The sequence below is a fragment of the Eptatretus burgeri genome, chromosome 8 (assembly GCF_056783735.1).
Source record: "Eptatretus burgeri isolate ZD-2024b chromosome 8, Ebu_testis_v1, whole genome shotgun sequence".
In the NCBI taxonomy this organism is placed as follows: Eukaryota; Metazoa; Chordata; class Myxini; order Myxiniformes; family Myxinidae; genus Eptatretus; species Eptatretus burgeri.
In genome coordinates, this window is record NC_140968.1 from 78361759 (window position 1) to 78374258 (window position 12500).

Sequence of the window (12500 nt, forward strand, 5' to 3'; positions counted from 1 at the left end):
ATTGACAGTGAAGCAGAAGACAAAAGTGGTGGCTCTGTGGTATGAGACTAAATAATATGTGGACACCCACCGGATGTTCAGCCGGGAATATGACCTCAGAACACGTGATAGACCCACAAATTGTGCCATTCAACATACTGTGAAACATTTTAAGCACAAGGTTGCATTGCACAACCCAGCAAGGGCAACAGTGGCAGACCAGCATCAGCAACCAAGAGTCAAGCCAACATTGACACCATGCGGGATTCTGCAGTGGACAGTCCCAAGAAGTCCCACCGCCGGCACTCCTGGGAGCTCGGCATCAAACCAACATCAGTCTGGCATATCCTCACCAAGGAACTGAAGCTTTTCCCACACATCAACTTGATTAGGCATAAACTGAGTCACAATGACATGATAAGGAGACTTGATATGTGCAATTGGCTGGATGGAGCGGTACCCAGACTGGATCACCTGATCTGGTTCAGTGATGAAGCCAATTTCCACTTGAACAGTACCATCAACAACCACAACAACATTTGCTGGAAGGCAGAACCACCTGAAGAGATCACTGAGAGGTACCTGAAAGGGCCGAAGGTCACATGCATCTGCACCTTCAATGCCAGATGGGGAACACTTCAGCCTTACTGGTTTGAGAATGACAATAGCAGGATGGCGATGATCAACAGTGAGCGTGACTGAGCCATGCTCCAGAAATTCCATAATGATCACACCCAAAAAGTCATCTCAAACCAGCTCAGCATGACCTGGTTTATGCAGGATGGTGCACCCCCACATTCGGCTCGTGACACCATCACTTTCCTGCAGCAGCTCTTCAGAAACCACTTCGTTGCCCTGGGTACCGCTCATGACTGAGAACCCCATAGTCCAGACATGAACCCTCTGGACTACTGGTTCTGGGGGGCTGCCAAGGGCTCTAGCAGCCCCCTGCCACACACACAACTGCTTTGCCACACTGGATGATCTGAAGCAGGAGGTGTCCGACTACCTCCAGGCAGTTCCACATGAGACCAACAGGAAAGTTGGACAGAACTTTCGAGTCAGGATCAATGCCTGTCTGAACCATTGAGAGGCACACATCAAGAACATCAATTACAAGGATTTTGCATATATGTCAATTTCAGACCTTGGGCTCTCACTAACTTTCACAGTGACTTACTGCAATAGCAATCAGTGCTAGAAAATACCATATCATAAGCTTTCAAGAAATGTTTGGTTCACATTCATGAGGTTTCTGTTTCCTTGTAAATAAACATTTAAAGTGCATCACTCTTTGTGAAACACCGTGAATATGCATATATCTATCTATCTTTATATACACACACACATACTAGCAAATACAACCCATCGCTTTGCTGACGGGAGTAGTAAGTGTGTGTGTGGGGGGGGGGGGAGAGAAGGGAGGTAAGGGAGAGGGACGAAGAGAGGAGAGAGGGAGGGGAGAGCGAGGAGGCAGGAGGGAGGGGAATCTAGGAAGGGGGAAAGAGTGAGGAAGGGGGGGTGAAGTGGGGAGACCTATTCCTCACCAAACGTTACTATACACTGCAGGAGTGAGGGGTGTGAGGAGGGTGTGTGTGTGTGTGTGTGTGAGAGAGAGAGAGAGAGAGAGAGAGAGAGAGAGAGAGAGAGAGAGAGAGAGAGAGAGAGAGAGAGAGAGAGAGAGAGAGAGAGAGAGAGTATGAAAAAAAAGGAGAGAAAGGTAAGGGGTGGAGGTGGGGTTAGCAAAGAGAATGGTACATGACACATAATGACCAAACACACACAAAAAAAACTCATGTCAGAACAGCTGTACACACAATGACACAACAGAATTGTAAAGTAATCCACTGGCAAATCTGCAAAAATTTTGATATTCCAGTTCCAGAATATTTGTGGGAAGATGAACCAAAAGCAATCACTAAAAACAATGAATTTCCTTCCGCTCACATACTACCTCATGATCCCATCGAGCGTGAACATCGAAAACAAAGTGTTGCCACCAGATATGATACTTAGGTACAAAAAAGAAGAGAAGGAATGAGTGAGAAAATTCTGGAAGCTGAAGAATGCCAAAGTTGTACCAGTGATAGCTGGACCTACAGGAATGATGGCAAAGAACCACACATAGATATTAAACATAGGGGCAATACCCCTGGGCGCACCTGGTAGCGGCTGGATAAGATAACCAGGCAACCGCTGGTAGGCATGGATGACCCACAAAATATATAATAGAGAAGAAAGTAAATACCTATGGATTTTTTTTTTAATGCCTTGAACAAACCTTGGTACATCACGGGTGATAAAGGTTGTGGTCTAGTTTCATTGAAATTGTGTGTGTGATTTCAGAAGAGAGAAATTACATCTTTTGGGGGGCAACCCCTCCCCCCACCACCACCATAATAGAACTCCGTACACCACAATTATTTTTTAATGTCATGAACAAACTTAAGTACATCATGGGTGATGAAGGTGGTGTTCTCAAGTTTCATTGGTATTGCGTGTTAGTTTCTGAGAACAAAGCAAATGCATATTTTGGGGGGTAGACCTTCTACCCCCATAGACCCTCCTCGACCCCAATTTATTTTCATGTTGTGAACAAACTTTCATATATCATGGGTGGTGAAGATGTTGGTGAAATTTCGTCGAAATTGTATGTGTAGTTTCTGAGAGGAAAGCAAATACATATATTGGATGGCAACCCCCTTAAACCCTCCTTCAGTATATCCACATTTTTTTCCAATTAGTTAGGGAATTTTACCAAATTGTATTGACCATCTGTGAAAAAATTGCTTACCAAAAAATTTCTTCACTGACGTATTCATCTAGTTGTCCACTAACACCTATCAATTAGTGCAAACCCAAATCCTTGTGGAAAATTCTGGGGAGCCAATCAAAGTTCGGGTACTCAGAGGGCCTGCGCGAAAAAAAAAAAATCGGAAAATTAACTTTTGCCAATATTGACTAGTGGGATGTCTAACTAGGGGTTTTTTGGGGGTGCTGAATTGATTCCAACCATTATTTTTGAGGAAAAATGAATCCCTGGCCGTAAAATATTGATATGATACATTTTTAGATATCTCAGACTGTGTTTTGCGGTAATTTGGCTCAATTGATTCAGATTGTTCAAATTGTGCTGAAACCAGCATACAGCATTTTTGAAACCACACTCATGCGTGAGGCAAAATCCTCCGGTGGTCTAAACAGAGGCCGCTTTCAGAATGAGTCTTCTCATAAGTCTTGGGTTCATACTCTGAACCACTTCTCATTCATTCACCAAGAGCTAGAAAGAAGCATGGTCAAATGTGGGGTACCTGTCCACACCGACGTTAAAAGAGCCCAAATGAAGAGAGATAACGATGCTGTCAACACCATAGTTGTGTGGTTGGAGGAAGTCAACCCTTTCAATGCCACACGGGACAAGAAGACCCTGGTGTCCTTCTCAAATGGGTTCAGCAGCACTCCCGAAGACCAAGTCAACGCGGATCAAGCAGAATAAGTTGGCAGAGCCATACAGGCTAAGATGGAAGGGAAAACTGTTGTGGATGCAATGGTAACCAAACACAAGGTCAAATCACTTGCAAGCCTCAGATCTGGACCCAAAGTCAATGGTGAGAAGGTGGTCATTGACTCACTGAAGCTATTCAACCGCCTCACTGTCATCAGTGAGCGTGAAGTCAAGACCAAAGAAGCTCTGCGCTTTGAGTTGACGCCAAAACCGGTGTCTCTGTTTGACAAAAATCAAAAGTTGCGAAAGCCAGACAAGGCTGCCCGAGCAAGGTCCCTGAAGGCATGTGTGGCACCTGTCGAACAACCCCCCTGCACAAGCCTTGTGGTTGATGGTGGGTGGCTCCTGCACAATGTCAAGTGGGAGGCTAACCTTACTTGGAAGGATGTTGCCGAGAGCTACCTCCGGTTTGTGAAGTCCATGGGGAGCCATCGCCTCCGGATAACGGTGGTCTTTGACGGATATGGCAGCTCCACCAAGGACCATGACCACTTGAGACGAACAAAGAATGCATGCTGTGACATTCAGATTCGTCTGGATCTCAAAATCATCATTGCAAGAGAAAAGTTCCTCGATAACAAGAACAACAAAGCCCAGCTCGTTCTGCTCCTTGCTGAGACATTTAGTAGGAATGGAATCAGTGTACAGCAATGCTCCGATGATGCCGACACCTCCATCGTCTGCGCAGCTCTTGATGAGGCAAGTGAGTCCCCTGTCGAGGTGAGGGCTGAGGACACAGACGTCCTGGTTATGCTGAATCATCATGTTGCAGTCCATCCGATCTTCCTCACGACAGCCAAAGAAACATCTTACAATGTCGGAAAGATCCGGGAGGCCCTCCCAGAGATATGCCGGAGGTATCTCATCTTCTTGCAGAGCTTTTCTGGCTGTGATACAGTGTCTGCAATTTTTGGGTTTAGCAAACCAATTTTGCTAAGCAAGCTCTGCAAGAATTATGAAGCAGAGAGGACAATGGACGTGTTTATTGACATCCGAGCTGAGAAAGGTGATATCATTAAAGCAGGCTGTGGTCTTTTCATGCTCATGTTCCATGGGAAATCCTCCAAAGACTTGGAAGACTTGCGATTCGACATCTTCAGCAAGCGAGCTGCTACTGGGAACATAAAACCTGAGAAACTCCCCCTGACCACAGGAGCTGCAGCACAGCACTCTCTCCGAGCTTACCTCCAGACTAGAGACTGGCTGATGCTGCAAAGTCCATCGTTGGATGCCCGGGACTATGGATGGCAACTCACTGAGCAAGGATATGCACCAGTCCCTTCTACAGACCCCATTGCACCAGACTACCTCCTAACGTTTGCCAGCTGCAACTGTGCGGGGGACTGCAGCTCACTCAGGTGCTGCTGTAAAAAGCAAGGAGTCAAGTGTATTTCTGCTTGCGGCATCTGTCATGGTAACTCTTGCCTGAACATAAACCAGCTGGATGACAAGAGGAGTGAGGAAGATACTGGGGAGTTTGATGAATAAGGTTGTAAAAGCTGACGAAGCAACATTTCCATTGAGCACAGTTCTGTCAAAAATGTCAATAAAATACATTTTATATGATCAAGGAGTGTTTTTTTCTCAAAAATAATGGTTGAAATCAATTCAGCACCCCCAAAAAACCCCAGTTAGACATCCCACAAGTCAATATTGGCAAAAGTTAATTTTTCCGATTTTTTCGCGCAGGCCCTCTGAGCACCCGAACTTTGATTGCCTCCCCAGAATTTTCCACAAGGATTTGGGTTTGCACTAATTTATAGGTGTTAGTAGACACCAAGATGAATACGTTAGTGAAGAAATTTTTTGGTAAGCAATTTTTTCACAGATGGTCAATACAATTTGCTAAAATTCCCTAACTAATTGGAAAAAAATCGGGTTAGAGGGGGGTTTAAAGGGGTTGCCGGAGACAGAAGGAGTTTGAAGACTGAAGGACTGAAGGAGACTGAAGGGTTTAAGGAGACTGAAAGCACGTGTACTTTTTCCCAAAACGAACAACCCAACAGCTTGGACAGCACTCGCAAAGTGGCTTAAGCATTCAAGCAAGCACTCCAACAAAACAGTCCATCAGAAACGGATCCCTTGGCACGCAATCAGCAATCACTGAACCAGATCATATAAAATGTACTGAACTATTCAACATATGCCTCCAGGAGATGCCAAAAATGTCACATATGTCCGAATTGGACAAATTAACACTTTTCTAGGAGTTGGAACTGCTTGTAAGTTCAATTCTGGAGCTTAAATTTTGTAATTCTTCTTTGTTGAAGAGATCGCATATGCGGAAATGAAACAAAGCAATGAATGCTAACATTGCCAGGCATTTATAAGCATTGCAATGTACCCAGCGATTTGTAGCTACAGTATGTTGAGCAGCTTGTTCCGAGTCAAGGCAAGGTTGAGCAGGCCCAAAAACATGGCGGCTTCAGACCCCAGTGACGTTAACCAGGAAACGCCTTAAGTTCCCAGACAGCGAGTTGGCCAAGGATCGCCTGATGAAGTATGTAATTAAATAAGGCCATTAATTATCTTCAAAAGTGGTGTTTTAATTAACCCAAACACCCAATTTTCACTCTTGCACTTCCTTGAAGTTTTCTTAGTATGCATGCAAAGTTTCAGGCTTCTAGGTTTTATAGTTTTGGAGTTATGGAGGAGACACACACACTGCCTTTTATTTTCACATATTACATATTTATTTCAATAGTAATGTGTATATTTCTGGCTGCCGTCACGATCTTCCTCAATATTTTCTTCAAGCTCAGGAATCGATCCCCTCTTTTCCCATTGGCCCTTGGTTGCCACAATCGCTATTTTAACTATCGCAGCATTTTTCAGGAACCTCACCCCATTGGTATTTGAGGGTTTACTGCACTGCTAAAGGGAAAGGTTTTGAATGTGCAAAGAAGGCCATTTGTGTTCTTTTAAAGTGCAAGCATATAATTCAATTTAAAGAAAATAAAGATTATAAAAGTGGAATAAATTGATTAATTCTGGAATTTCCCGCCATTGATGCAGTGTCTATTGCTGGTAGTGGCTGGATAAGATAACCAGCCAATCGCTGGTAGGCATGGATGACCCACAAAATATATAATGGAGAAGAAAGTAAATACCTCTGGATTGTTTTTTTTAATGCCATGAACAAATCTTGGTACATCACGGGTGATAAAGGTTGTGGTCTAGTTTCATTGAAATTGTGTGTGTGATTTCAGAAGAGAGAAATTACATCTTTTGGGGGGAACCCCCCCCCCCAACACTTCTGGAATTATAATGGAGAAGTTTCATTGTTTCATTGAACAATAAACAAATAAACAGAAAAAAACACTTTGCATTAGTTTTTCATGACTCTTGTTTGTGTCCTTTATGATGTCCATAAAAACAGTAACTTTTCCTGTTTGGAATGATTTCTAATTGTGTTTGTACTGCCAGGCAGGCAGACAGAGTGCATAAATTATCTCACAACTCTCTGTGCATGTGCAGTTGGCCCAAATTTAAAGACAAAGTGCTGTTAAACGGCAGGTTTGTATTCTGATTCGTGTTCAATTGAAATTGGTTGTTCATCTCTCATAAACTGATATTTACAGACGGACTCACATGAACCTATTGCTTAACCCCACTTTTCTCTTCGTATGTGTGGTGTAATAAAGGACAGATTACAGAGGTAAGAAGATTAAACATAGGCTCACAGGAATGGGGATTTTTTGACACTAACACCAGGATAAACAGACCAACCTATTAAAGATACCTGTTCCAACAAGCTGTTAAAGATATCTGCTAACGCCAAGCTGATCTTCTCTACCACCTCCCTCAAAACCCTGGGATGCATATTATCCGGCCCTTGACGTTTATCTTCCATTAATTTTTCCTCTGCCATCGAAGGTGGATGGATATCATGTTGTCACCCCTGTCGGTCTATCTGTTTGTCAGTCTTGCGGATACGTCAAAAAGTTGTGGAGAGGTTCAGACAAAATTTGGACAGACGGGGTCAGAATATTTAATATGACAAGGATGAAATGATTACATTTTGGTGATGATCCAGATCCGGATCTTAGAATTTTTCAAGTGATTCTTCACCATTGAGAGATCGGGCCAAAAACTATAGAGAGCACGATGTCTCAAAGAGTTATGGACAGATTTGGATGAAACTTAGTGGACAGGTTGAGTGTGTGACAAGGACAAATTTATTCGATTTTGGTGATGATCCGGATCCGGATCCGGACATGAAAAAAAAAAATTTTTCAAGTGATTCTTCACCATTGAGAGATGGGGCCAAAAACGATATATTGCACAATATTTCAAAAAGTTATGGATGTTTTTTTATAAAACTTGAGGGACGAGTTGGTTTGATGATGAGAACAAGCTCATTATATTTTGGTTCTGATCAGCAGATCCAGCCAATCAGTTTAATACAAAACATAAACTGTTCAGCCTGACAGAGGTATGCGCTCCACCGAGTGCTGTTCCAGTTCTACCTGCTTCTTCACTTCCTCTATTCCTTATTGGATCTCTTCTAATAGCCCTTGCTCACCTACGAGATAGATATTCGCTGCTATTGAAAGTTCCACTGACTGTTCCTGTGGAAATGTAGAAGCAAATAAACAATTTAATAAGTCTGCCATCTTACACTCATTATCCACGAATTGTCCTGTGCTATTCACCATTAAGCCCACACTCCTCATATCCCCTTATGTGCTGAAAGAATGTCTTGCTGTCATGTTTAATATTATTGGCTTTGTCCTTTTAATAGTCCCTTTTGGTCTGCTAAGTTATTTTCTTAACTCATCGATTTCCTCCTGTATGGGTGAGTTGAACATAAGTCCTGTTGTTTGGTATTGAAAGAATGTGTTCTGCTTCTCCTCAAATACACTCTGTACCTACCTCTCTGGTCTCTTTCTGCCTCCACTCATTTATTTATTTATTACAGGCAGATGTTTGTTTCTAGGAAAAATGCAACCAAAATTCTTAGAAATTGATCCAATTTACATTCATGAAAAAGCAAATATCGAGATTGAAAAGTTTAGCTTTTCTGAGAAGTAATCACAACTCACGCTGGTAAAAGACCATGTATGGTGTGGCTGTGCTCTGTTCCGAGGGTGAAAGAATCTTCTTTATATCCACATCTGTGAGTACAACCACTTCCTCATCGTTGAAACAACGCCAGGTCACTCCACTCTCCTCTTTTTGCAGAGGATCTGTGGAAGTTGTGGTCTCCTTTGTTTGATCAGTGCGGACATAGGTGGTGTAATGACCACTGTGAAGATTGCTGCCATTGTGCATGATGATTGCAAACAGTTTGTAATCATTGTCCATGCTCTTGTCCTGGTGTTCATAGCTGCAAATCTTGCCAACCGAAAGATGTTCTGGGATATCAACTGGCAAGAGCACCTTGGATGTACTGCCATTTCTGTGCACAAAAGACATGCAATATTTAATAAGGACCTCACGAAGTTGAACATGTCACAAAACAAACTCAGGCAGAAAATGTTACTTACCCAACTGTCAGCTTAACCTTCATCTTCCAGGAGCCTCGCTCAGAAAGGATATATGTATATATATATATATATATATATATATATATATATATATATATATATATATATATATATATATATATATATGAAGATATATATATATATATATATATATATATATATGAAGATATATATATATATATATATATGAAGATATATATATATATATATATATATATGTATATATATATATATATATATATATATATATATATGAAGATATATATATATATATATATATATATATATATATATATATATATATATATATATATATATATATGAAGATATATATATATATATATATATATATATATATATATATATATATATATATATATATATATATATATATATATATATATATATATATATATATATATATATATATATATATATATATATATATATATATATATATATATATATATATATATATATATATAGAGAGAGAGAGAGAGAGAGAGAGAGAGAGAGAGAGAGAGAGAGAGAGAGAGAGAGAGAGAGAGAGAGAGAGAGAGAGAGAGAGAGAGAGAGAGAGAGAGAGAGAGAGAGAGGAATATATGTGAACGTGGGCTGAAGGTCTGGATTAAACCAGGAGTGTGTTTACTGAAAGAAAGTGTGTGTCCTGGAGGAGTCAGCCAGATTCAGAGGTTCGATAGAGCTGGGGGGGGGGGGGGGAGTAATGGCTGATGGTGAAGGCAAGATCAAGAAACTGAACTTCTTCCAGCAGCTGACCATTTAAACAGAGGTGGGTTCATTAAAAAAGATTACTCGATACAGAAATATCCATCTGGAGCAAGAAGATGGGACTGATATTTCCCCAAATTGAAAGATGTGTATATTTGACAGACCAGCATGCAATAAATTATAGATCAGCAAAGTGATGGAGCTTCTTTCTGCATGTAAGTGGTATGGGCACCACTGTATGGCAATGTGGATATCTGCCAAAAGGAAGGGTTTTCGAAAGCCTTGTGAGGTTGTTTATGCTGATGAGGAAAAACACAAGGCCAAAGGAATTGCCTGAGGACAGTCCTGCCACCACGACTTGAGAGGAGAGGTTTCCATTGATAGCATTGCACTGAATAAGTGCAGAAAGAGTTTGCCTTGCACTCTTCAGGAAGTGAGCTTGGCAAGCAGACCAGGACACCAGACTCTCATAAGTCTGAGATATTTCCAGAGAGACAGTCCTATCCTCTGGCTTGAAATTTTGGGGCCTCGAACAATTGCCAAGAAAGAACAGCACCATGTCCAGAATTGAGTAACAGAGAGGGAATCCAAACTTAAGATCAGATATCACTCATCAGGCTGTTTGAAAAGAGAAAAGATGATGCCAGCAACTATGGATTCCATTACTTCCCTAGGAAATGGAATTTAACAAATTGTTTTTTGTCGATGGGAATGATGTGAGCTGAATTTTAACAAACTGGGAGTGATTTGAGCTGACTTTGAGGCAAACAGGAGTCAACCAAAGGAGAATGACAAGCTGAAAAGCCCATAAAAAGGAGAGGCAAGAGCAGCAGATCAGCATGATTTTAGAATAGTGGCATTAATGCCATATCAGCCCCTTGCCGATGGATGGTCGAAGTTGGAGAGGACTTTCACTTCTTTCTCAGAAAAGACCAACAAAGCCCAGTCAACAATGGGTACAAAGGGGGAAGAAGGGAACAGGAGAGCAATGGTTGGCTGCAGGAGATTTGGAAGCAATTATGGAGTTAAACTTTCTGCCTTATCTCAAGTAGCATCTGCCATGATGCCTCTGAGGTGAGGGAGGGGATGGGGCGAGAGCATCCACTGGAGACAAGGTTGACAAGGAACCACAATGACTGTGGAAGGAGAATGATTGGGAAATTCAGCCTTGAGATGAGCAAGATGACATGTCTCATTGCCTAAGGATGGACCAACATCTGCTGCAAGTCCTATGGAGTGGCATAAAGATGGCCTCCTTTGGGTTCGCCTTGCATTGTTGAGAAATGAATCCGCTTGACAGCAAATGCCTTGCCAGAGGATTCAGTGTACCCGGACCAAGAGGATGAACGGGGTAGTTGCAGACGGGCTGGGATAAGCTGGTGCATGAGAGAGAATACGATTTTGTAAAAGTATTCCCAGGTGGAATACATATCAGATGTTGTGGAGATGGCAGCCCAATACGATTGTGAGAGGGAAGATTGCAGTCCCTACCAGTTGGCTTCTGCAAATAAGCATATTCTACAGCAATGAGATCACTCCTTCACTTTACCCAGAGAGATATGGGCTTTGACAAGAACATGGACAGAGGAGTCATAAGGGAAGAGGAGGAACAGGAGCGTTTGGATGAAAAGTTTCTCAATACCAGGTTTAAAAGAGAGAACGCACTGTTTGATGTCAGAGAGGTGGATTGGGAAATTCAGATTTGGTTAAATCCACAGATTTTCAGGACATATTTTAGAAAATAAATATTCAACATTATAATTATACCAGGATGCACTCTAAATGATAATTATTGGAGCTTCCACTTTATTATGTTGCTTTCAGCAAGAAACATCAACAAAGACCAATAGAAGGGTGATACTGCACCTGTCCATTCTGAATCTCTTCAGATGAAATGCCAGGGTTGAGGGTAGTTGTGAAATCCATGTTGAGCGACTTGCAATGACTTTGCACTCACACGAAGAACACAAGTACAGATTTTCACCGTCAAACTGCTCCTGCCGAGCCCAGAAATTTATCAGGTACTGAAGAGGGATTGGCCAGATGTTTCTTGGGTTTGACATTTCTGTTGGAAGAAGACGAGAGAGAAGAGGGTGATGAGAGACCGTTGATTCCATCCAGTTTATCCTCTTTTTACTTATGTTTGACATTCAGAGACCTCTTCATATCAACATTTGCTTTTTCTTCAGTGTGACAGTTTTTTTCTTACACAGGTGTGAAAAGTGAGAAAAGGTAAAATAATTTCACCTGGAGGAAAATCCAGTGCAACTTCAAAAAATGATTCCTGGCGCACTGATGTACAGCAGCACCTCAAGCAGAAAATGGATGTTGTGAATTCTCCTTTGAAGATTTTCTGCACCTGGTTCAACACTGCAAAATACAAACATTACACAAATAACATCATTATCTTTTTCCTTGCTGTGGACGAAGTCATTTCTTACCGTGATTTATTGATACATGTCTAAGGTGCCGAAATATCAATTTAACTCCATTTGTTGTACCAGAATAATGATGCCCTTGATGGAGTAGCTGCTGTTGCTCAACTTCTAAGTTCGGAAGAAATGCTTGCCAAAGCTCACAAACTTCATTCAACTTGTGCAGAATAAACTGCAGGAATTCTTGGGGGTCCTGCTGGTTCATTTGTGCATACATCGGCTCCAGATTGCTGCACACGTGTGAAGAACATATCCTATATCATTTAATGCTCAAACACGAATTTCCTCAAAACAGTCAGTCAGTTGAACATGTGCTACAAAGCACCTAATGAGTTATGTAACTTGCAAAGTTTGATTCCTCTG

At 41.6% G+C, this 12500-nt stretch overlaps 1 protein-coding gene and 1 long non-coding RNA gene across 3 annotated transcripts in view; one reads left to right on the forward strand and one right to left on the reverse strand.

The window, feature by feature from the left end:
* LOC147022118 (uncharacterized) overlaps window positions 1–1266 on the forward strand; it is a 14599-nt gene extending 13333 nt beyond the window's left edge. Inside the window, exon 2 of the long non-coding RNA XR_015061069.1 lies at window positions 1–1266. This exon is cut by the window's left edge and continues 64 nt beyond it. This is a non-coding gene — a long non-coding RNA (uncharacterized LOC147022118).
* Window positions 1–12500, reverse strand: part of LOC147022119 (ubiquitin carboxyl-terminal hydrolase 44-like) — an 81378-nt gene that overhangs the window by 12151 nt on the left and 56727 nt on the right. For both annotated transcript variants that reach the window (XR_015061062.1, XM_085892699.1), the window contains exons 9-12: window positions 12204–12367; window positions 11950–12072; window positions 11569–11767; window positions 8530–8885 (exon numbers count right to left, since the gene is read on the reverse strand). Coding sequence is in view for 1 of the 2 variants with exons in the window: in XM_085892699.1 (XP_085748825.1) it covers window positions 8530–8885; window positions 11569–11767; window positions 11950–12072; window positions 12204–12367 (842 nt within the window). In the remaining variant the exon portion in view is untranslated. The remainder of the gene's footprint in view (window positions 1–8529; window positions 8886–11568; window positions 11768–11949; window positions 12073–12203; window positions 12368–12500) is intronic.